This window comes from Eriocheir sinensis, chromosome 25, assembly GCF_024679095.1.
Source record: "Eriocheir sinensis breed Jianghai 21 chromosome 25, ASM2467909v1, whole genome shotgun sequence".
In the NCBI taxonomy this organism is placed as follows: domain Eukaryota; kingdom Metazoa; phylum Arthropoda; class Malacostraca; order Decapoda; family Varunidae; genus Eriocheir; species Eriocheir sinensis.
Genome location: NC_066533.1, coordinates 6413624 through 6436465, shown reverse-complemented (window position 1 = coordinate 6436465; position 22842 = coordinate 6413624). Strand labels below are relative to the sequence as shown.

Here is a 22842-nt window from a genome sequence, read left to right as displayed (position 1 = left end):
CATTTCCGGGCCCCATGTTGCAGTATATAAAAGTAAACGCTCACTGATGTTGGCATCCATTCAGTAGGCATGTTGAATATAAAAGGGTATGTTTTTCAATATATTTATATCATAAGATAATATATTCATCATAATATTTTTTTTTAATTCTGAGGAAATTGTGCAAAAAAAATGTCAAATTTATACTTTTAAGGTAGCCATGCTGTAAGGAATGTTTCATTATTCAAGCAGTTTTACTTTTGTTACGATACTACCATGAGTTTTATTGATAAGAGCATAATATTCATGAAAAAATCATAATGACAAAGCCTATATCTGAGCGTGCTACTTGGAGAGGCTGGTGACAGCAGTGTGTGTGTGTGTGTGTTTGTTTACGGCGATCAGCTGGTGCGGGCGGCGGGCACGGCGCCTCCTTCTCCATGTCTCCGCGATGGATATCAAAGAGAAGTTTATGTCCTTCATCGACAAGCAGAAGATATCGCTCAAGGCACCCGCCGCGACACTCCCGGGCGGGGACTTTGTAACATCCGATGACTTCGAGGGGCGCACGGCGGTGGCGGCCCAGCCCCGCCGCCAGAACAGCCTGCTGCGGGAGCAGGCGCTGACCCCCGAGGCCGAGCAGGCGGTCATAGACGGTATCGAGCAGGTGTACTTCGAGGCCGAGGACGTGGACGTGGGCGAGCACGAGCTCAAGAAGTTCCCGGAGGCCATTGACGTGCACGTCATCAACGGGCTGCGGTCGCGCCTGAGGAAGCAGCACAACATTGTGTCGCGGCGCGTGTCGGACCTCATCATGCAGAAGCAGGGGCTTTGCAGCGAGGAGATGGCGCGGGTCATGGAGCTGCAACGCGAGGTGATCCGGGAGGTGGGACTGTGTGTGGAGGGCCGCAGGAAGCTGGCGCAGGGCCGCAGCCAGTTCACCTCAGCCAGCCTCGGCATCCTGGCCAACTACAGCAAGCGCCAGAAGATCGCCAGCGTCATCCGCTCTCTGAGGATGATCCGCACACTGCAGATGACAGACGAGCAGCTTCAAACCCTCCTGAGGGCGGAGGACTACCCTGGGGCCATTCAGCTGCTGCTGGAGTGCCAGAAGGCTGCGGCAACCTTCAAGCACTTCACATGCATATCTGAACTGAGCACCAAGCTACAGGACACTCTGGAGGTGGCTGAGGAGCAGCTGGACCAAGGGCTGGCCAGGGTGGCGGCAAACTTTAATGTCCGGAGCTATGAGAAGCTACAGACTGCGTATGGCTTGTTAGGGAAGACTCAGACCTTAATGGACCAGCTACACATGCACCTCACTTCGCACATCCACAACTCAGCCTTCACCATTGTCCTTGGATACGTGGAACTATACAACAGTGCCGCAGTGGGGGGCAATGGAGCCATGATTGGCACTTCCTCCTCCACGTCCTCTTCTTCAAAGCTCCAGTACTCAGAGTTGTGTAAATATGTCAATGAGGAGAGCTTTTTGCCATGCCTCCTGGACCTCAGTAAATGTATGTGGAATGTCTTAAGGAGCTATAGGAGCATAATTAAGTGGCATGAGGACAACAAGCCAGCTGGTGGGGATGACACTTTAGCAGTGGCCAACAGTAATGCCAGTAATGGGGGGGAGGGCAGCACATCGGAGCAGTACATCAAACAGAAGCTGGAGCACGGCCTCTTCAGGATATGGCAGGATGTGCAGGCCAAAGTTCGAACCTTCACCCTGGCCTCGGACCTCTCCCACTTTAAGTTTGACGACTTTTTACGAATCCTAGACGTTATTAATAAGCTGATTGAGGTTGGCGAGTGTTTCTGTGGCAGCAAGTCTGAGACCCTGCGCGAATCCATCAAGCAGCAGTCCATCAATTACTTCCGCAACCACCACCGAGCACGCATGGAGGAGCTACACATGTTCCTGGAGAATGAAGGGTGGGAGGCATGCCCGGTGAAGTCCACGTTCACCATCCACCAGCTGATGGAGTACAGGTTCCTGAGGGGCAGGGACACCAGCCTCACTCGCATCACCTCCCCATCCGCCTCACCCACCAAGTCACAGGGTAGGGATTTCACTCATCCACTTAATTATATACATGCAAGCCTTGTTATGTATAGTGTACCTCTCTGCCTGAAATTGACCTCCCTTTTGGCCTTTCATTTTGTTTTCTTTTGTTGGAGCAGCGTCTGGCAGGTCTATATGTTCCTGTTTTGTTTCTTGCCCTTGAGCTGCCTCCCATGTCATAAAAAAAGAATTTGCTCGCTATACAATATACTCATTAATCTGTACACATTTTTTTTGCACCATGATATCAGTGTGTAGTGTTCTTACATCCACCATTTTTTTTAGGGGTAGCTTTGAACATACCCTCCATCACTAGTACATCAAGGAGTGGCAGCGTATGAGTATAGCTACAAAGAATAATGAATTGTCCATCCTTTCAGGTGGTGGTGGTCTTGGTGGTAGTGAGAAAGGCGACATCTTTGAAAAGTATGGGGAGGAGGCATCACCCTTTGACCTGGTGACCGAGGAGGCGGTGGAGGAGGACATCATGGCCAATGGTGAGACTGGCGGCAACGGTGGCAGTGGGGGGATGAGTGACGACGACGATGATAGCGACGAGGATTTACCAGAGGAACTCAAGCGAGACTATGTTGACGAGCAGCCTGGTGAGGCGCCGCCACCATCCTCCCGCAACACCCCGAAGCACCTACGCCACTCCAAGGTATCAGCAAGGAGGGACTTTACTTCCATACCTCAACTGAATTTTCAAAAGTATTTAATTTTTTGTTATGAGCAATGGTTGGAATGATTATTACAGAATGAGTGAATCTATATTACCTCATCCTCGTTCCCACCCAGGCCTCCATCGTGACCAACACAACCCTGACCATCCTGCGGCTCATTGGCAAGTACATACAGATGATGCGCCTCCTGCAGCCCATTGCCTTTGATGTGATGGTGTGTCTTAGTCACCTCTTTGACTACTACCTCTACAGTGTGTTCACCTTCTTTGGCGACAGGTGAGGATCGGAGGGAGGGGAATGTTGAAGATATTTAATGATGCAGAATAGAAAGTGTTCTCTTCTAGGTCAGATCATACATAAAAATGATAACAGATAGATAACCAAAGTATTAGAATGGTAACTTGGGAACTTTAGAAAGTCAAAACAGACAATTATTACAGAAAAATTACACCATCCACCTCAAGGATCATTAGGTTTACACTAAGAATTGGCCAGGAGGGATGAAGAAGCTTACTAACTCTCTTCTGTCAGGGGAGAGCTGGAGCAGAGCCTGAGTAGGAGGCTGCGAGCATCCCTCAAGAGGATCCAAGACTCTCTCATCCTCAGCCCGGACACTCCCCCTGAGGACCCCGTGGACCAGAACAAAGTGAGAGAGAGAGAGAGAGAGTTATCACTGTGAACCATTTTGTGAGCTATTTTGTTAAATGATTTTTTAATTTTGCATACTTATTTTTGTTTGATGGTGTTCCTTTATGTTGGTAGGTGTACATGTGTTTACCAAGGCATTATATCCCTCCTTGCAGGTGCTGTGCCCATCCCTATCACCTGTGGTTGATATCACCTCACCGGAGAGTATATGTGGGCTGTCGGTGCGGGTGGTGGCGGTGGAGAGTCTGGCCTTCCTGGCGGCCCAGCTGGAGGCACTGCATTGCCACATCGAGCCGCTCATCCCGCAGCAGCGCAGGACGTTCCTGCAACAGTTTTACACCGGCACTGTCAAAATTACGCCAGAGGTAAACCAACATTTGTATTGGAGTATTGCCCATTAAATTGATCTGGAAACAATCCTACACCAACACTACAATTATTCCAGGGAGTTCTGTTGGATATCCATTTTTTCTCATGCTCACTTTCCTGCATTTATCTTGTTACCCCTTCTTTTCATTCCCCATGAATCTTTCTCCTCCAATTGCATCTGCTTTTTCATTCTCATTTTCTTTCTTTTCTTTCTCCTTGCATTCCTTCTTCGTCCTCATTTTCCTCTTCCTTCATCATCTCCCATCAACCCCTCTCTTGTTCTGGTTTGCCTCCGCCCATCATGCTCCTCTGCCTCCTCCCCAGATCAGGCACCACGTCTACACCGCTGTGGCAGCACAGGCGATAGACTACGACGGGGTGCTGAGCCGCATGTCCAGCGTCAAGTGGGACATTAGCGACCTCATGAGTCAGCACAGTCAGTATGTGGACCTCCTCCTCAGGCAGCTACAGGTACTTCCTCAAGAGAGTGTGTGTATTCACTCATAGTATGATCATTTGCTGGATTTATGATCACCAGCCAGTACCCTCCTGGAAAGTTTTGAGTGTATTTCCCTAGATATATTTAACTAGTTGGGGTGTATTGGGTCTGAGCTATTCATATAATGTCCTGTCTCCTTATCTCATATAGTATTGTAGAATTGACAGCGGCTAGATAACCAAAGTAACAGAATGGCAATCAAGAAATTGTAGAAGTCAGGGTCAAGTGGGAAAACCAGGTGAAGAGATGATATTAAAGTATTTGCCAAAGTAGTGAGCTTTTTTGTTTCATCTCTTTCCCTAAGCTTCCTCCTCCTTTTCTGTAAAAAAGAAACAGACAGTGAGCTGGAGCACTCAGAGAAAGGCCTATGTCTTAGGATGAGTAAAGGCTCTTCCTTCCCTGCAGGTGCTCAGCATGCGCCTGGAGGAAGTGAGCCACACTTCACCCATCCCGGAGGAGGCGTACATGGCCTTGTGGGAGTCCATCGTGCGCATCACCAACCGTACGCTGCTGGAGGGCTTCGCCAGTGCCCGCCGCTGCACCAACGAAGGCCGATCCCTCATGCAGCTTGACTATCAGGTGCAGTAAACGTCATTGAATTCAAATAGCAGAAGACTTGTGTCTGTTCGGATCAGGGTATTTTCAGGACTTGGATATCAGCTCAGAGCGTATAGTTTTCTGTCTTCAAGGATTCAGACTATTGGGACTACAGCAGGGAGAGGCAAGTATGGCAGGAGAGGGGCTGGGATGTGGTAAGGAGTGAAGAGAGTGCATGAGAGAAGATTAAGGGAAATGATATCAGGGTAGGACCACTAGTAAATAGATCCGTATAGTGGATGAGCAATGGAGAGGGAGTTAGTTAGGAGGCGAGGGATTGACTGTGTGGGAGGGACTGCTGGAACAGGAAAAATTGAATACTATGTCTGCAGTGGCCACTCCTTTGAAGGGAGTTCTTGTGAGAGGACAGAGCATTGGGCAAATAGATGGAAAGAGATAAGGTGAGAGAATACCTGTAATGTATATGTGTTAGGGATAATAGCTAAGGAGATGATGGTGTTGCAGAGGGGGGAGAGTATGGCAGAGGAGGGGCTGGTATGTGGCAGGGGAAAGTATGAGTGTGTATGTCTTAGGAAAAATCAATAAGTAAATGAGTGTGACAGGGAAAGAGGTGGGATGTGGCAGGGGAAAGTATGAGTGCATATTTGTTAGGGAAAATCAGTAAGGATATGACAATGTGGCAGGGGGAGGACAGTATGGCATGCTGGGGTGTGGTAGCTGAGAGGATGTGGTAGGAAAAAAAAATAGTGCAATTGGGTGGTCAGCTGTGTTGCCCAGAATTGCCATATATATTCATGCATAAGTCAGATTATTTATTTATTTATTTATTCATTATTTTTAAGGCTAAGTTTGAAGAATCAATTTTTACATGGATATCATTTTTCTTAGGACTTAAATTTCATCCTCAGTCAGACATGCCATAATCTTGGGGGACATCATCTGTTATACAAGATCAAATTTTACATGATTATGTACACACATAATCTGCATTTTGTTAGCCATCAAATATATTTTTATCTTTCCTTTGTCCTTTCAGCAATTCTTAATGAAGCTGGAGTGCCTGACATCAGTGCGCCCCCTCCCAGACCGCCACCTGGTAGAGACATACATCAAGGCTTACTACCTGCCTGAGGGTGCCCTGGAGGCCTGGGTGCAGCAGAGCCTCAATGACTACTCTGCGCGCCAGCTGAACTCTCTCGTTGCCACCATGACTCATGTTAGCAAGCGCACGAGACAGAGGATCGCAGCACTGATAGAGGAGAGTGGGAAGAAAACCTAGGAGTGGGCCGAGGCTCCTGGAGCAGAACAGGAGGACCTAGGAGGGAGCAGGAGGACTTAGGAGTGGGCCATCAGCCAGTGCAGGTACACTTGAGGTAGTAACTGTTTGTAGTGTCCAGGGGCTGTTGTCCTTACTCTGCTGGTCTGGAGGAGAGGAGGAGAGTATTTGGGGAAGAATGGGAAAATGGGAAGAAAAAGGAGGGTCAAGGAGAGTATGTCAATGAAGAGGGGAAGAAAAGGGGATGGGGAGAGGAAGAGTGATGAGATTGGAGGAGAAAGGAGATTTGAGGAGTTTGGCAAGGTAGGGAGGAAGAGAGGAGCAGGAGAGACGAGGGGAGGGAGAGTGATGACAAGATGGAAGGGGAAAGATTTGAGGAGAGTGTGGCAAGATAGGGGGAAGAGAAGAGCAGGGGGAGAGGGAGAGGGAGAGTGATGAGAAGATGGGCGGGAAGAGGAGAGTATAGCAAGGTAGGGGGAGAGAAGAGCAGGGTTGCGGACAGGGAGAGGCAGAGGGATGAGAAGAGGGGAGGGAAGAGGAGCGTATAGCAAGGTAGGGGGAGAGAAGAGCAGGGGAGAGGACAGGGAGAGGGAGAGTGATGAGAAGATGGGAGGGAAGAGGAGAGTATAGCAAGGTAGGGGGAGAGAAGAGCAGGGGAGAGGACAGGGAGAGGGAGAGTGATGAGAAGATGGGAGGGAAGAGGAGAGTATAGCAAGGTAGGGGGAGAGAAGAAAGCACTGACGCTAAAGGTTGTCCAAATGTACAGACGAACAAAATAGAATAGATTAGTGTTGGAGTTTTATAACAATTTGCAATCTCATTCTTCAAGTATTTGTATTTCCTAAGATGAAACTCCCTTATAGCTCAGTAGTGCAGTGGAGGGAGGAGGCTGCCCCTTCTGGAGAAGAATTAATTACTGAATAAGTAACTTCAGAACAAAACAAACTGGAAATACCTTCACTTTGTCAGGGTTTTCCTTTTTTTGACATATCAGTCATTTGCATTAAGATTAAAGTGCGTGAGCCACATTTTTATAAATGATAAGTGTTCAAGGCAGGAAGGAGATTTAGAGTCGTGCCACAGCTGCTTTAATCCAAGTAGATGTGTTGGCATCCACAAGAAAAGAAGCATTTCCTTAGCACTTTTATGTTTTCACCTTATACTGTTGTCTCATGTGAAGTTGTACATAAGAGTGGCACTATCTTGAAAGCCAGGTATTGTTGGTCCAGACCCTTACTTGGGTGTGTGGCATGAGAGTCAGTTATAATGTTGTCATCATAGCCAGTGCCGGTTGTCAAAGTCCAAGTTACATTCCTAAACAGCGGGGCAGTGCTGTGTTCAACTCAGTCCCCTGAGTGAGTTTTTCTCCTCAGCCGTGGTTGTCTTCCCTGTGTAGAACAGGATGCTGCTAATAGTGCTGATAGTGTTTTCTTTTTATCATGGATAATAGCATATCCATCAGTAATGGATATGTGATTCAATAGCATTTTATTGGGTAAATTGTGTTCCCTGCAGCTATTTATTTGCAGTTTTAGTAAATTGTGTTCACTTGATGGAAAGCTGTTCTTGCACTTAAATGTGTGGCAGAATTTTCCATTACATCACTTTGTGATCAGCAAATCAATACGTCATGCTTTTACTTACAGTAACAGTACTGTAATGCAGACAATAAGGAGATAATGTAGTGTGTAAGGATGTGCATACATTGGTTACATTAGCTTCTGAATATGGCAGTATTTTGATGGCGAAAAACTTGGAAGGATTGGAAGAAAGGGGTGAAGGTGTGATTTGCAAAGCTGTGGATGGAGTAAATCTGTGTGACTAAAAGATCAAATTATGTATAAGTGAAGCAGTCTTGGTGTCTGGCAAAAACTTTTGAATGATGGTGCCTCTTGGCCAGATGGACTCCAGAAACAAACTCTTGAGGTGCGTTGTATAAAAGTCTGCCAGAAATGGACAAGTGGCAAAGGTGTAAACGAGGTGCATTTACTAACCGGGTGAAAAGCAAAAATGTAGATAAAAGTCAAGTTGCTTGATGCATTCCATCTTACATGAATAAATACAAATGATAAAAGATTGCTGCAATAGGCGCACCTAACATCACTGTAGCCGATCCAGGATTCAGTACGTTTCCTAACTAGTAGAAGGTAATGTTATAATTGTATTTCGTAAAGAATCCTTATAATCAAAAACTAACTAAAATTATGGGTATTCTTTTCTTGAACAGAACATTGAATAAACAACAGAACAATAATATGAAAATACATATAGCTACCGTTGCCAGGCCATCGTACTCAGAGCACAGTATTAACCGGTTTCTGACGCCTAACTATTGCCAAGAAACATCAGGATCTAACTCTTTTAATGATAACTATAAATTAGTTTCGTTATTGGAGCCCAGAAGACAGTTTAGGGGTAGGAAATCGGAAAATATAATTGGCTGAGTACAACAATCTGGCAACGTTGAAGCTGTAGCCCCGAGGACCAAGGGTGCTCCCACACCATTTTGCGGGTGTCAGATACCACAAATAGCATATTTTTACTGCGCAAAGTAGGTGATGTCACTTATTGTGACTAAGTGAGCTTTCATGTTAATCTATTTGTGTATATTTCATGGTGGCAAAACTTTCATTACTACTTTCATTTTTACTAGTGACACGAATATGTGACTGTTTTTCACAATACAATTTCACTCAAACAAGTGAATCAAACACCACAGAAATATTACCAGTGTGTGTATAAATGAATACAAAGATAAGCACATACTTTGATTTAACTCTAGGATGTCTCGTGGATCATTAATAAACAAAAACAAAATATCTGGATAGGCTACTCTTTAGCCCATTACCGACTATGGCTGCCAAAAAAGTCCCTCCGCCAAGTTTGTACCCCCCCATTTGGTGATTGTCAGGTGCGCCTATTGACAAGTGTTACAGAACTGTCATAACAAAGATGGTAAAGTATAGATGTTACAGAAGTTGTAAAAGTTCCTTGAATGAACCTAAGATAAAGGATAGCTTTGAGGCAGATGGCAGTGAGTGACTTGTAGACAGATGGTTCAGTTATCATGAAGCACAGGTGGTAACGGTCTGCCAGGATAAGGAGGTGATATTCAGACTCCGCATGAGTGACAGAAGGATTACCATAACAGACACGACAGATAAGGAAGGACGAACACAGGCTGCTGGTGCATCTTATTTATACCCAGCACAGTTTCTCTCATATCCGAGCCTTTAGTAGTGGTTAGTGCTTATCCTTAAGAATCCTGTGCTAGGTGTGCAGCAGCTGCAGCAGCAGCAGTGTGTCAGGCAGAAATCAAAGCTCACTTTTGTTATTTCCGAAGAAATGTTTTCAAGTCCTCTCCATTGTCACAGGTATATCTCTGTCAGTTTATGTCTTATCTACTGCAAGTTCTAAATCCAAAGAAAAATAGAACTGTTAACTCAGGCAGTGCAGCTTCATGGTTCACACTCCAACTGGTTTATGTTGTATGAACTTATGGCACCTGGAAGTATATTTGAGCCTCAGGATCTCGCTACATAGTGCATGGGATCAAAAGGGGAAGGTAAAGAAAAATGTTTCTTTGGTAATGGCACAATAATTCTGTTGGATTCAATTTGTATGGAGTAATAATTGTCGTGTGAGAGGAAAATGTGGGGGGCATTGTTCTAGTGACTCTGTGATGATTCCAAGAAAGTATAATTTTAAGTTTGTCACTCACCCTGCCTTATAAATACTGCTTACCTCACAATGGTATGTGTGTGTGTGTGTGTGTGTGTGTGTGTGTGTGGTGCTTTCATTACACAGGCATGTATGCCTGGGGGAAGGGCATAGGATATGTAGTTGTTTATAAAATGCTAAACTATTTTAAGGATGCTACTGTGCTGTCTTGGAGCTAATGATGTGAGTGGCAGCCACGCCTGCCAATGCTGGGGGGTCCTCGACTTACGACGGAGTTCCGTTCCTACGACACGTCATAACCTGATTTTGTATTTAAGTCAAAACACACCCTTTATTAGAAGGAACTGTCAGCCCCAACCCTCAAATCAAAGTGCCATAAGCACCTAAATCACTCACCTATGCTATGCCTGGGAGACATAATGAAGGCCAAAAGTCAATGAAAAAACACAAACCAAAGATATCGAAAGCACAACAAACCAAAATGGCATACAGCGGGAAATGAGCTTGCCTCCTTCCTTGGCCAAGCGCTGTGTGATGACGTATTGTTACGTCGCGGTCACAAACTAGTTCACACATGAAGTTCATAATTACGACGTCAAGTCGAAACGAGGATTTTTTAATAATTTATGGGGATTGCGTCATAACCCGAGGACCCTCTGTAAATGAATCTCTGTACTACAAGAGGAAAGAGAGTCTTTAGCTGGGAGATCCTTAAGTTTAGGAATGGCTTTAACAAGAACAAGTTTATTTAATAAATATTTCATGGTAATAGTGCAATGCATTATACAGTAGAGTTATAATTAGGTAAAATTTTTAAATGAGTCATAAGGAAGATTGACATCTTCCATTGTACAGTATAATATTTAATTGAAATCTCCATGGTTTTAAATTTATTTCAGAATAAAAATCTAAGGTGGGGACATTAGCTCAACAACTACTGTTTGGGCCTTGCTCAGTGCATACCTAGCAATTATTTTTACATCAAAATTGTAAACCATGGTTTTAGAAGCATGTTTGACATTAAAATATGCTTTGCTTTTGTGTATGATTGTGCCGGGAAATAACTTTTTTCATCTTCCCTTTGGACATCAACAATTCCTCCCAAGCAACACTCACTGATGTGCCTCCACGGTCTAGTGGTCAGCGTACCTGGCTACCACTCCGCAGGCCCAGGTTCGAATCCTGGCCCAGGCAGTCGGCGTGTAGCTCACCCAGCCGTTCATCCTCCTTTTTGGGCTGGTCGATAAATGAGTACCTGGGGAAACCTGGGGAAGGTAAACTGTGGTAATTCCGGATTTCACATCAGCCTGTGTCCCGGAGTAACTGGTTCTTACCTACCACAGGCTCAAAGGGCCAACTGTACGGAGATGAGCACCGCAGCCACACGCAGCCATAGCATATGCACCCACCTTTACCTTTAACACTCGCTGACTCGTTATGAAAGTAGGCATCATTATCACTGGTATAGGCAAGACGTTTTCTTTTCAGTCATTTGCATCAAATGAAATTAATGAAAATGTATTAACATCAGATCACTTGTATTCACATCCCAAGTAAATAAGTGTCAAGTGAAACATTGTACCTGTCTGCAATAAGTATGTATTTGTGATAAGTATTTGTTCACTTCTATGTCTTAAACAAGAAAGTATCAATTTTGGTTTTGTTTTACAACTCAAGGGTGGATAGTAAGGCACTGTGGCTTTAAAAATTTAAATTCTATTTTGGAGGTGATACTGTTGTAGCAATCTGCTAATCTACACTGGAATTTTCCACATACCTGATGTCATTTCTAATCATCTGGAGGCCTAAAGAATATTACACTTTGAGACTGTATCAGTACTCCCTCCTGCATCTGTGTAGGGCAATTAGATTATCTGAAAATATCGTATATCAGTTTTAATAATTTTGAGGTATCTAGAAACGGGTGTCCCAATCAGTTGTATGAATCTCTTGTACTCTAAACCAGCCCAGGATAGCTACCATGTAGGTAATGATTGAAACAAACAATTCACTTTCACTAGTTTAATACAAGTATAGTATATACATTAAGTTACTCATGCAGAATAAGGCAATGCATGACACTTGCACACCAAACAACACACTGCACACAGTCTTTTATGCTGAAGTAACTGTTGATTGACCTTACTTCACCTGATCACAGCAGCTGCCAGCATACCTATGTACTGCAGCCATAACTCATGGACGCCCAGGCAGGGGAAGTAGCCCTCGGCCTGGTGTCTCACACATCACACGGGATCATTTCAGGGAAGGGAGGGAGCAGGTACACGTTCACACAACAAAGATAATCACTAATGTCCATTGTGTCCTCTGCTCCTCTGTTATTGGAACCATTCAGAGAGTTGTGATATGAACATGTGCAAGGAAAAAGGAACTGTTGATCCAAAAGTTACAAATCCAAATCAACAACATAAACAACCATAGTAATATTTGGAACTAAGTGAAGCTTTGATTCCTTAAGTATTTTGAGTTTAAGAAATAAGAGGGAGGTAAAGGAGCCAGATGAATCCTTCCTGACTACTCCAAAGCAGTAAACATCTCTGATAACTTTTGCACCAAGGTTTGAATGACAAGACAATAATAAAGTTGACGGTATGGAAAAGGAAGGTAATCCACAGTACCTCGAGAGGAAGGCTATTCATCCCTACTTTATAATGAGGCCTAACGTATAGGTCGTAGTCACCGGTCCTGTCAGGCTCCAGCAAAAGGGAGCCTCTCCTGACATCATGTTCCTTGCCTTACCCCCAAGGAGACACTGGTCGCTGAAGAGGCTGGTACAGTGCATTCCTGAGGGTCAACAGGCTAAGACTCCCCATAGTGAATTAAGACATCTGCATCCTACATACTCCATTATTTTTTCAATGTAGGGCAGCAGTGTGCCACTACATGAAGGCAAGATAGCCTGACCTTTCCTCCAGCACGAGAGTAAGATTATTGGTCAGCTTCTTTTCACAAATATCAAACTAAGTGGAAGTGACTTCACACAGTTCACTTTGGTGGTCACACATTTTCAACATGCCTGCTAAAAACTTGTTGATATAATATTCAAACAGTTTACAGTACCAGTTAATATATAGTATTTATCTTTATATATATATATATATATATATATATATATATATATATATATATATATATATATATATATATATATATATATATATATATATATATGAAAACATTTGAATCAATAAAATAATTATACTGCTGCATCTAAAATTAGAATGCTTCCATAACAAGGAAGGATGTCAACTATATTTTTATAAAGTGTCACAACAATGTAGCACATTTTTACTTTTTTTTTGTCATATTTTAGAGTGAGTACTCTCAGCCCATTTCTAAAATTGTTCAAAAGTGTCTATTATCAGTACTGATGCCCTATTTGATGCACAAGCAGCATGGGTGTGGTCAAACCTTGAAAAGAAAAAAATAGTCAGAGGACACGACTGCCAAGAGAAATGTCCCACACTACATTCATGATTAGGAAAAATGCCCACATGAGTTTTGCTAAACAACTTGCCATGTTCCAGGCTTCCTAAATTATGGAGAAAAAGTAGATCAAAATGCTTCCCTTAGATATGCAGGGGCAGACAGTAGTTTTTGGCAGTAGGGTTTGGCCTCATTTCTTGTAGAATTTAACAGTGGGGAATTAATTAGGCCACATGACCCCTTTGACAAATGAGTTCCTGCATGGAGAAGTGGGATGATAATTTTTTAAGGCCTTTTAAGATTGCAATGCCAGGCTGTGCCTGTTCCCTAATCTGCAATTAGGGCTGGATTTTCAAAATGCGAGATCCAATCTTGGTTTAGCTTGCACTACATTCTCCCTAGAGTCAAATGCTTACATTAAACAACACAAATTTATTGGTAATAGCAGGGTAACAGGTTGTTATGACAGTGACAGATTGGTAATTATCATAATAATGATAATCTTGGTTTGCCTTATAAGTCATACTTCACCTCTCACCCTGGCTACTCATGCCTTGGACTGAACGCTTCCACCAATTACTTTGATGGGACTTTCAGCCATGTTGCCAGTGCATTTAGGGGGCCACCAACTTGCTCAGATCATAGAGGAAGGATAAAGAGTGATTTATTGCCTTAGCTCAGAACCAAGATTAGAGATTACCCACTCCTCCATGCAAGGTCTGAGTCCTTCAAATCAAAATGAGTTAAGGTGGCCCAGTCTTTATCCTCAGTCTCTTTATCTAGCTGCATCCCTTGGAAAATGGAGGGATGTACTTTTGCTCCCAATGTCCTGGGAATTAGGCTGCAAGTAATTCAAGGTGTTGTGCTGCACAGTGAGTCTCCAATGAGGGGCAGTGCTTCACCCTTGTTCCGGGGTTTTGGTCTCCAGCTACACACCAGCAACGATGGGTCTGATTACATGTGAGTGGGAGTAGGAAGGCAGCAAAACCTTTTTGTTTAGCACAGTGATAAAGAGCAATGTCTTGAGTTTGTGCTCTGCCGTTATTATATTTCAATTGCTATCATTTAAAATGATATTTTCTCACTTAGGATAACAGTGCTTACAATGTCAGAGCTTGAAAACAATCAGTGGCGAATCAATGAAAAGAAATAAGTTTAATACAAAGGTTGAAAGTACTTTGCTAAAATAGTTTATATCTAACAGTGAAATATAGAACAGTGGGATCTACAATAATTCCAGTTCACTACTAGAAATGCACATCTCAATACTGCAGCATGTAATATTATATACCTGAGCACACAAGCTTGAAAAGTCTGCCAGACCTATAAGACAGCACTGAAAGGTCTGCAAGTGCTTGTCTGTGAATTAATTCTTCACCCTGTACCACAACTGCTTGTCTTTCAGTGTCTTTTAAAATCAAAATATTTAATCAAGCTTGCCATCTGCCAAAAGGCGATACTAATGCAGCATTAGGCTAGAACACCTCCCCTTATAACTTCCTAAATGTGTTCCCATCTCAACTCTAGGAACGTTAGGAACCACAGCTGCCAAGAAACTGCCGAGTCAGGATACACATCAATGCTACTGATGCTAGTAAGGGTAATGTATACAGACTGTAGCTGCTTCACAGACCCAATGACAGCAAATCATTCAACAGTGAAATACTATCCATGCATAAATTAATTCACTTTTTAAAGCATCACAACACAATTTTACTTTTCCGTTTTCTAGAAACCATTGAAGGTAGTGATAGTATAAAATATCCTATAATGCCCGAAGAGTGGAGATGTTACATGCATTTTACTTCACTGTCAATGATGAACAAGACATTATTAATTGATATGGACTCAATTAAAATAAGCAAAAATACTGCTGATAGTATGAGCGTTTTCATCAACATAAACTAAACTGATTACATGCTTGTCTTCCTGATAATGTTAAGTCTATAGAGCATAAATTGTCTGTTTGGTCCTCACTTCTCCATCTACTCTATGAGCAATGTATATCCAAAAATTCTCAAGCTGCAGAGGGGTAAAAATACTACTACACAACAAATGTATAGCTCTCCTAGTGCACTAAATAGGTTACATAGTGGAACTGGTTGACAAGAGGCGCTGCCACAGGCTATCCGCCTAACTGAGCAACCACTGTGATGACAATAACGTGTGCAATGCCACCCTGATGTTTGCTGAATAAGGATGAGGAAACTATACTGTTGAAAGAAAAGATCATACTTATGTTGATATGAGGTAACCCATAATGTCAAACAATTGTGAACTTTTTACTATGGAACATGAACACGACTGATGTGCTTGAAAAAAAAAATCCTTAAATATTAGTCACCAACTTTTAGAAAAGAATAAAAATAAAAAATAAATAAAAAAACATACACACACACACACTGGATCTTGAGTGACTTGGTCAACATAGTAACTCGCTATGCTTAACTGGCTCTTTCCTCCTCTTACTCTTACTCACATTGGATCCAAATGTGGCTTTCTTTCTCTGCTACGATGGTTCTGCACACTGTAAGCACTAAGATGTAGGTGTGTGTGACTTTCTGTCTTTCAGGTGGCATGAATACCGATTTTGAATGTCAGTATTGACTATCACAATATTCACAGCATCATGAGACTGTTACTGGGCCACTGGTAAGGAGAGCAGCTGGTGAGGAGTGAGTCACGTGAAAAGGTCGCCAGCAGAGGGCAGGGGGGCCAGGCCTCCAGTGCGAATACTTGGTAGTTTTGAGATGTCTGGCAGGTTCTGTAGGTGCGCCCTGAGTTCATCCCGAACCTTTTTGACCTTGGTATGCTTCTGCCGGTGCTCCTGAGGAAATAAGTGAGTCAGTTGTTAAGACCCACAAGCAAGTGACTCATTTGTATGTATTACAACTAAAGGCAGATAAAGAGATTTTGTAAGAGGAAGGGCAAATGCAACTCACCTCTAGGGTTTCTTCAGCCTGGGCAAGGAGGTCTTTCTGGAAAGTGATGTAGTCATGCAGCATCCTTGCCACCATTTTACGTGCCTCCATCTCCTCAGCAAGCCTTTTGTTGTAGGACTCAAGCATGGCCATTGCATCCTCCACCTTCTTACTCAAGGTTCGAGCTGCATTGAGGTCTGTAGGAGAGAAAGGTAGTTAGTGGTGTTGTGGGTACTGGGGAAAAGAAATGCAAATAGCTTGGCACCAAAATATACAACTAAGGCTGTATAACCCTTCTGGAATAGCAAATAAGCACCCAACACAGGCTCAAAGGGCAATGAGGCAGAGATGAACACCAAGGCCATGCAAAGCTTTAGCATGTGTCCCTAACTGTATTTCACCTTTTACAACTTAGCTAACTCAAGATTCAAATGCCTTAACTATGAGGTCACAACTCACTGCATTGAAAAAATGCCAAAACTTCTGTTAGTGTTTGATGGGAGACTGAAGTTGACATTAAACCTGACCTTCAAGCTTGCTGAGGTGGGAGACATCCGACACCTCATCTGGGAGACTTGCAATCTTCTCCCGTACGACAGCATCAGAGGTGGCTGCATTCTCAAGCTCCTGCGGTAATAAAGGCAATTATATAAGTGTGTATAGAGGCTTTGTGTATGGGTATTACAGTATTTGACACCACACACTCATAACAAGTCCACTTCATAGGGATATGATGATGTAGAAAAAGATATCTAATATAGCTCATAGGAATTAAACACCATACTGCTAAACATATGCTGATTACATATTAACTACAAGGTGAGGGGGGGAGGGGAATAGTCATGGTACCACTACTAAAGCAGTCATATGGTGCCAAAAGAAAAGGTACTCTGGAAAGATTAAAAGCTAAGTTCAGATGACTATGACCACAAAACTATAACTTATGTCCAAGAGCCTTTCAGGGCTTGTGACAAAGAGTGGCTTCCTAGTGGGACAAAAAAAGGCATATGCCCAAGACTCCCTCATTCTGTTACTAACTCATAAACCTCTTTCATTCCTGCCTCTCAGATAGGGATAGATGCAGGTGCTCCCAAAACTGTTGATGACTTTAGGATTGATGGAGCAGACAATGAGAAAAAAAAAAAAAGAATGCTAACTGTAAATGACACACGTTTCAGACCAGTTTCATATTACTTCATGTCCTAGAGTAGGGTTTACTTTCTTGACTGACTGTACTAAGCTCAAACACTATCACTGGATTTTTCAAATGTATTAGTATATATTAACAGCTACATGGCTAGTCTGGCTTCTCAATTCCATTCTTGGGATGGAGATAGTTAAAGTCTTGGGTTTTCACAAAGTCAACATATTACAAACTCAGTTGTAAAAAATAATCTAAAAAAATCAACAAAACCAACTGAACATGCCTTGAAAAACAGGCCAAGAAAGAAAGACAAATCAGCCACATTATTGTTGATTAAGACTAATAAAACATTAAAAAATCAGGCATATCCCACTCGTAAATTACCTGCAGAGCCTCAATCAGCTGCTCAGGCTCTGGAGGCTCACTTGGAGGTGGCGTGGACGGGGAGGTGGTGTCAGCCCCCTCGCTCTCTTTCCTAAGTCGTGAAGATTCAGACGACTCAGAGCTCCGCCGTGGCTTTTTGGACGACTCATTCTTTTCTGCCACAGGATAATGGAAGCAGGATGAAATCAAGCCTTGTTACTTAATATATTAATTTCTATACAGATCCTGGACCTTCATACCGAGGCTGCTAAAGACTGAGCAAATGGAAAGCTAGTGTTAGACCAAGGCCAATGTATGCAAGCATGAATGGAGCCTTTCAAAATAAGTGGCAGTCTAGATATTGAACTCTAGCAAAAATCATCAATGTAAAATTTGAAAACTGGTGTCACTATCAGCATCTGAAAGCCGAGAAACAGAATTACTTTTCCTGTGTACACTCGGCCCTCGATTTAACGGATTAAAAGGGGGGAAGGGTGATCCGGTGCTTGAAAAAGTCCGTTGCTTGAAAATTCTTACATACAATAAATACCGGTATACAATAAAATTACTGTTAAAAAAAAAAAGTAAAATTATACCGACAAACCTAATAATAAATGTAGGTATATAGTTCTTTTATTGTGTATGTTGTCTGCACATTGTCTGGATAAGTGGCGTTCACAATTCGTCCCATTCAAGCTCTCTCAGTCCGAGCTCCGCTAGAGGACCAACAAAACAAACCGCGCTTCTTCTTATTCTTTTGACCTGTTCTGTGTTGGTGCCGTAAGACAGGCACAGCCTAACTAGCCCATAGAACACTCGAAAAGAAGCCATCTCCACCTTTGCCTCTGCTCCGCCGACACGTGTTGTTTTGTTGGCCTTCTAGCGATCAAGGGTTGACAGTGGGGCCCTGGGGGGGTACATATGCGTATGGGTAAAATTCTACAAGTGTGCTAGTCTTGCATGGGCAGACAAAACATTTTTTTCAGTTTTCAGTGTTATGAAATAATGTGATAATTGTTTCTGTCACAAATCATTAAATGACTGACTTTTCAATGGCTGTTGCACCTGCCGCCGCCCACCGTCGCAGCCGCAAAACAACTCACAGAGAGAGGTTCAACATGCTTACTGTCTATTCATTTCACTCACTGTTCACACTCGGAAGTGGACACACATTTTTTTTTTTTTTTTTTTTTTTTTTTTTTAAAACAAAGTCGACAGCTCAAGGGCACACACAAAAAAGAAAACAATAATGAAAAAAAAGCCCGCTACTCGCTGCTCCCAAAAAAGAATCAAAAGAGGTGGCCGAAAGAAAGGTCAATTTCGGGAGGAGAGGTGTCCTGATACCCTCCTTTTGAAAGAGTTCAAGTCATAGGCAGGAGGAAATACAGATGAAGGAAGATTGTTCCAGAGTTTACCAGCATGAGGGATGAAAGAGTGAAGATGCTGGTTAACTCTTGCATAAAGGGTTTGGACAGTATAGGGATGAGCATGAGTAAAAAGTCGTGTGCAGCGGGGCCGTGGGAGGGGGGGAGGCATGCAGTTAGCAAGTTCAGAAGTGCAGTCAGCGTGGAAATATCGATAGAAGATAGAAAGAGAGGCAACATGGCGGCAGAATTTAAGAGGTAGAAGACTATCAGTAGGAGGAGGAGAGCTGATGAGACAGAGCCTTAGACTCCACTCTGTCCAGAAGAGCTGTGTGAGTGGAGCCTCCCCACACGTGAGATGCATACTCCATACGAGGGTGGACAAGGCCCCTGTATATGGATAGCAACTGCACGGGAGAGAAGAACTGGCGGAGACAATACAGAACGCCCAACCTCAAGGAAGCTGATTTAGCGAGAGAAGAGATATGAAGTTTCCAGTTGAGATTTTGAGTTAAGGATAGACCGAGGATGTTTAGTGTTGAAGACGGTGACAGCTGAGTGTTGTCGAAGAATAGGGGATAGGTGTTTAGAAGATTGTGTCGAGTTGATGGGTGGAGAAATTGAGTTTTTGAGGCATTGAAGGACACAAGGTTCCTTCTGCCCCAATCGGAAATGATAGCAAGGTCTGAGGTTAAGCGTTCAGTAGCCTCCAGTCTGGAGTCGTGTACTTCCTGTTGAGAGGGTCTTCTATTTAAAGAAGTTGAATAATGCAGTTGATTGAACAAAACCAGGTAAATTAACGTTTTTCCTGCTGTGTATTCCCCATGTACGCATGCGTGGTGGACAGCAGCGTGACTGGTTTTTGCAAGGAGGTATTTCTCGCAACACAGGCCCACAAATTGGACCACACACGCCTCCGCCATTTCCCGTCCCGTGCTTTGTATTTCCGCCGCCCCAAACCATGAGCCAAATAAATTTAACCAAACCTAACTTAACTTAACCTACCTAATGGAAGGGGGGAGGGGAGCTTCACCCTCCTCGACCTCCTTAAGAGACACGATGCAAGCAGTTTTGATGAAAAATATCACTTCTGTGATATTTTATTATTTTAGGGTTTTGACATTTCTAAAGTCGGTGTCACACCGGACAAATCTACCCAGCAACGGACAGAATGTCCGTTGCTGGGTATTTGCCCATTGAGGTTTTGTGGTCCGTTAAATCCAAAATCCGTTAAATCGGGGTCCATTAAATCAAGGGCCGAGTGTAAGTTGCTATTCAAGTCACCACAATCACACTGCATAACACATATCCAAGAAAAAGAAAAGATGACTTGACTGACTCTTACTGCTGTGCTCCTTGCGCTCACGTTTCCTGCTGCTGCTGTCTTTCACTTTCAGCACCGGTCCCCCTTTGTCTGGAAAATATATTGAGTTGTCAGTTAAGCAAATATTCCTGATTTAATCATATGCAGCTTTATAACCCTCCAAAAACTTAAAAATGTTGTAGAACTTGTAAATGCCTGCCCCTTCTACTTGGTGCTAATAAAAGTCACTAAAAAGGATCAGGATTCTACTTAGTTATAAAGAGTACATAAACAAATCAATTAATACTGAAATTATGCAGTCTGGGTAGGTGCTTGCTGGTACATCATGCCAACTAAAGGGTGCATAACACTCAGCACATATTTAAGGAAACACTCACTTAGGTTTTTCTGGAAGAGCTTCACCTTCTCTTGGTCAAAAACATTCCGCTCCTCCCAGACAGTCAAGAGGCGATTCATGCCACGAATGGACTTTTCATCGAGGCGCTGGCCCCCAAGGTGCTCGAAAACCTTGCCCAGCTTATTGCCAAACTCCTTGTTGTATTCTGGACCCTTCTTCTTGCTGTTCTGGATCACGTCATTGGCGAGGTACATGAACGTCAGCTTCCTTGAGTCAGTGGCTGTGGAGGAGGGAGCACTGTGAGGTCTCAGAGTAGTGTTCTTGAAATCTTTTTCTCTGTGACTCAGTTTTGTATTAATTATTCCCCTCATAACTTACAGATAACCTCATCCACCAATGAATTTCAGCCGTCTATGCATTTTATGTTCAAAAACCTTTGTATAAATTCTAGAAAAGAGTGGGGTTGACAAAGCTTGAATATATGCCTCCTAATGCAAATGTAGGGAGCCATTATGGAAATATCCTAAGGCATAATACAACTAATACAGGTAACTCTTGATTTACACGAGTTTGGTTTACGCATTTTTGAAATAACGCGGGGTCCAAAATCCAAATAAATGTTTAATTTACACGTTTTTTCACTTATACGCGATATTTTAAGGAGTGGCCACCAGATGTCTCACGCAACCGGACTCACACGGCGCCGCGGCCACACAGCTGAGCTCAGTTCTTCCCACGTGCCACTTGAACAACAATACAGTACTCACGCTGCCACGCTACTCAACAATAGGGGTGGGCACGTACCGGTACCACTACCGGTACTAACGGTACCAGCTATACGGTATGGTACCAGTACCAGACTGCTCGGTACCGGTACCAATACTAGCCAGTCGCTCATGGTGCCCCTCATTTCTTCCTCACACGAGTGAGGCTGAGACTGAGTGCCTGCGTGGATATCTCGGTGATATGGATATTTCTCTCTCTCTCTCTCTCTCCACTGAATGAAGTGAATATTTATTTTTCGATAGAAACCTACCTCTTGTTTGATTTACATTGTTTTTGATTTATGCAACCATTTCAAGGACACAATACTCGCGTAAATCGAGAGTTACCTGTAATGTAAAATTTTTGAAATCTATGAAATTCCTTTCAATAGCCTATCTTGGACACTACAAATTCAGACTTTTTATATATTGACCATAAGCTAATGCTGTGAGACCACATCTATCTGTTTGATTCACTTAATTCATGTGTGCTGAACTGACACTAATAACTTCAGATCACAATGATAGCCTGATTTTCATACACAAATTCCATATTCCAGAACAGATCTTATGTTGGACTTAGAAAATGCTACCGTACCATAAAATCCTGGGAGCAACACAGACTATAATTAAGTTATTTGCTAGACTAGCACCTTTGTAAACAGTTGATCTGACATCTGTTTGGAATCTTAAAGTACTATCTGTCACGGGGGAGCTGCCATTTCTAAAGCGAGATATCAATAAAGTAGTTGGGAGAATATCTTTTCCCCAACAATCCACCCAGGATTCAAACCTCGGCCCCCCAAGACGAGAGTACAGTCTAGCGTTGAGTCAAAAGGTACCCCATGACTTGAGGCCTTATATCAACATGAATGTCAAGATCCTTGTGATAATCATCCAGGGTTAGCTCATTATTATGTAGGTTATATTTTTGAAGAGAGCCAATGTTGTCCCAAAGTTCATTACTTCTTTGACAGTGAAAGAAAAGACATTTTGTTAGGTTAAGGTGTAGTCCCCAAGACTTGGCAACAGTATTGACTGTCAATATCTTTCTAATACTAACTGGCATCACTAGCCATGGAAATGTTTGAGTTGTGATGAATTCTCAAGTAAATTTCATGTCATTTGCAAAAAGTTAGCAGTTGCAACGAATTTGTGTATCTCACCATGGTCTGATCACGCACTTGACAACCAGTAACCTCCACGAATGAGCTGACATGCAATACCCATTCACTGCTGGGTGGATACGGGGCACGGATTATAGGAGACTGCCCATTCATCTCCACCCCACACTATAATTGAACCTGGGACCTTTCAGTTGTGTGTGTATATTTACCTAGTCAGAGTCTCAGACTCCATGGCCTAACCAGGAGGACTACAGTCCTTAAGGGGAGAGTCCCCCGTGAAAATATGAAAA

The 22842-nt window shown here is 43.1% G+C and overlaps 2 protein-coding genes across 3 annotated transcripts; one reads left to right on the top strand and one right to left on the bottom strand.

Moving 5' to 3' along the window:
- The first annotated feature begins 292 nt into the window (after window positions 1-292).
- LOC127003260 (syndetin-like) lies at window positions 293-6476 on the top strand. Its single transcript, XM_050869686.1, has 8 exons — window positions 293-2045; window positions 2428-2708; window positions 2846-3006; window positions 3262-3376; window positions 3534-3743; window positions 4072-4218; window positions 4652-4825; window positions 5841-6476. The coding sequence occupies exons 1-8, from the start codon at window positions 431-433 to the stop codon at window positions 6081-6083; spliced, it is 2946 nt and encodes a 981-aa protein (XP_050725643.1). The 5' UTR covers window positions 293-430; the 3' UTR covers window positions 6084-6476.
- Window positions 6477-11768: 5292 nt separating this feature from the next.
- Window positions 11769-21040, bottom strand: LOC127003259 (regulation of nuclear pre-mRNA domain-containing protein 1B-like). 2 transcript variants are annotated; one of them, XM_050869684.1, is made up of 6 exons: window positions 20702-21040; window positions 20340-20414; window positions 17658-17812; window positions 16657-16756; window positions 16151-16326; window positions 11769-16035 (listed from the first exon to the last, which is right to left on the bottom strand). In XM_050869684.1, the coding sequence occupies exons 1-6, from the start codon at window positions 21030-21032 to the stop codon at window positions 15889-15891; spliced, it is 984 nt and encodes a 327-aa protein (XP_050725641.1). In that variant the 5' UTR covers window positions 21033-21040; the 3' UTR covers window positions 11769-15888. The 2 variants fall into 2 exon arrangements, with proteins under 2 accessions (XP_050725641.1, XP_050725642.1); XM_050869685.1 differs by having other exon boundaries at window positions 20346-20414.
- Between the last annotated feature and the right edge of the window lie 1802 nt (window positions 21041-22842).

Coding starts and splice junctions, on each gene's coding strand:
- LOC127003260 (XM_050869686.1), top strand. CDS start 431: ATGGATATCAAAGAGAAGTTTATGTCCTTCATCGACAAGCAGAAGATA. Junction 3,007..3,261: donor TTCACCTTCTTTGGCGACAG/GTGAGGATCGGA, acceptor CTCTTCTGTCAG/GGGAGAGCTGGAGCAGAGCC. Junction 3,744..4,071: donor CTGTCAAAATTACGCCAGAG/GTAAACCAACAT, acceptor CCTCCTCCCCAG/ATCAGGCACCACGTCTACAC.
- LOC127003259 (XM_050869684.1), bottom strand. CDS start 21,032: ATGAGGGGAATAATTAATACAAAACTGAGTCACAGAGAAAAAGATTTC. Junction 17,813..20,339: donor CAAGGAGCACAGCAGTAAGA/GTCAGTCAAGTC, acceptor ATCCTGTGGCAG/AAAAGAATGAGTCGTCCAAA. Junction 16,757..17,657: donor AGCTGATTGAGGCTCTGCAG/GTAATTTACGAG, acceptor TTATTACCGCAG/GAGCTTGAGAATGCAGCCAC.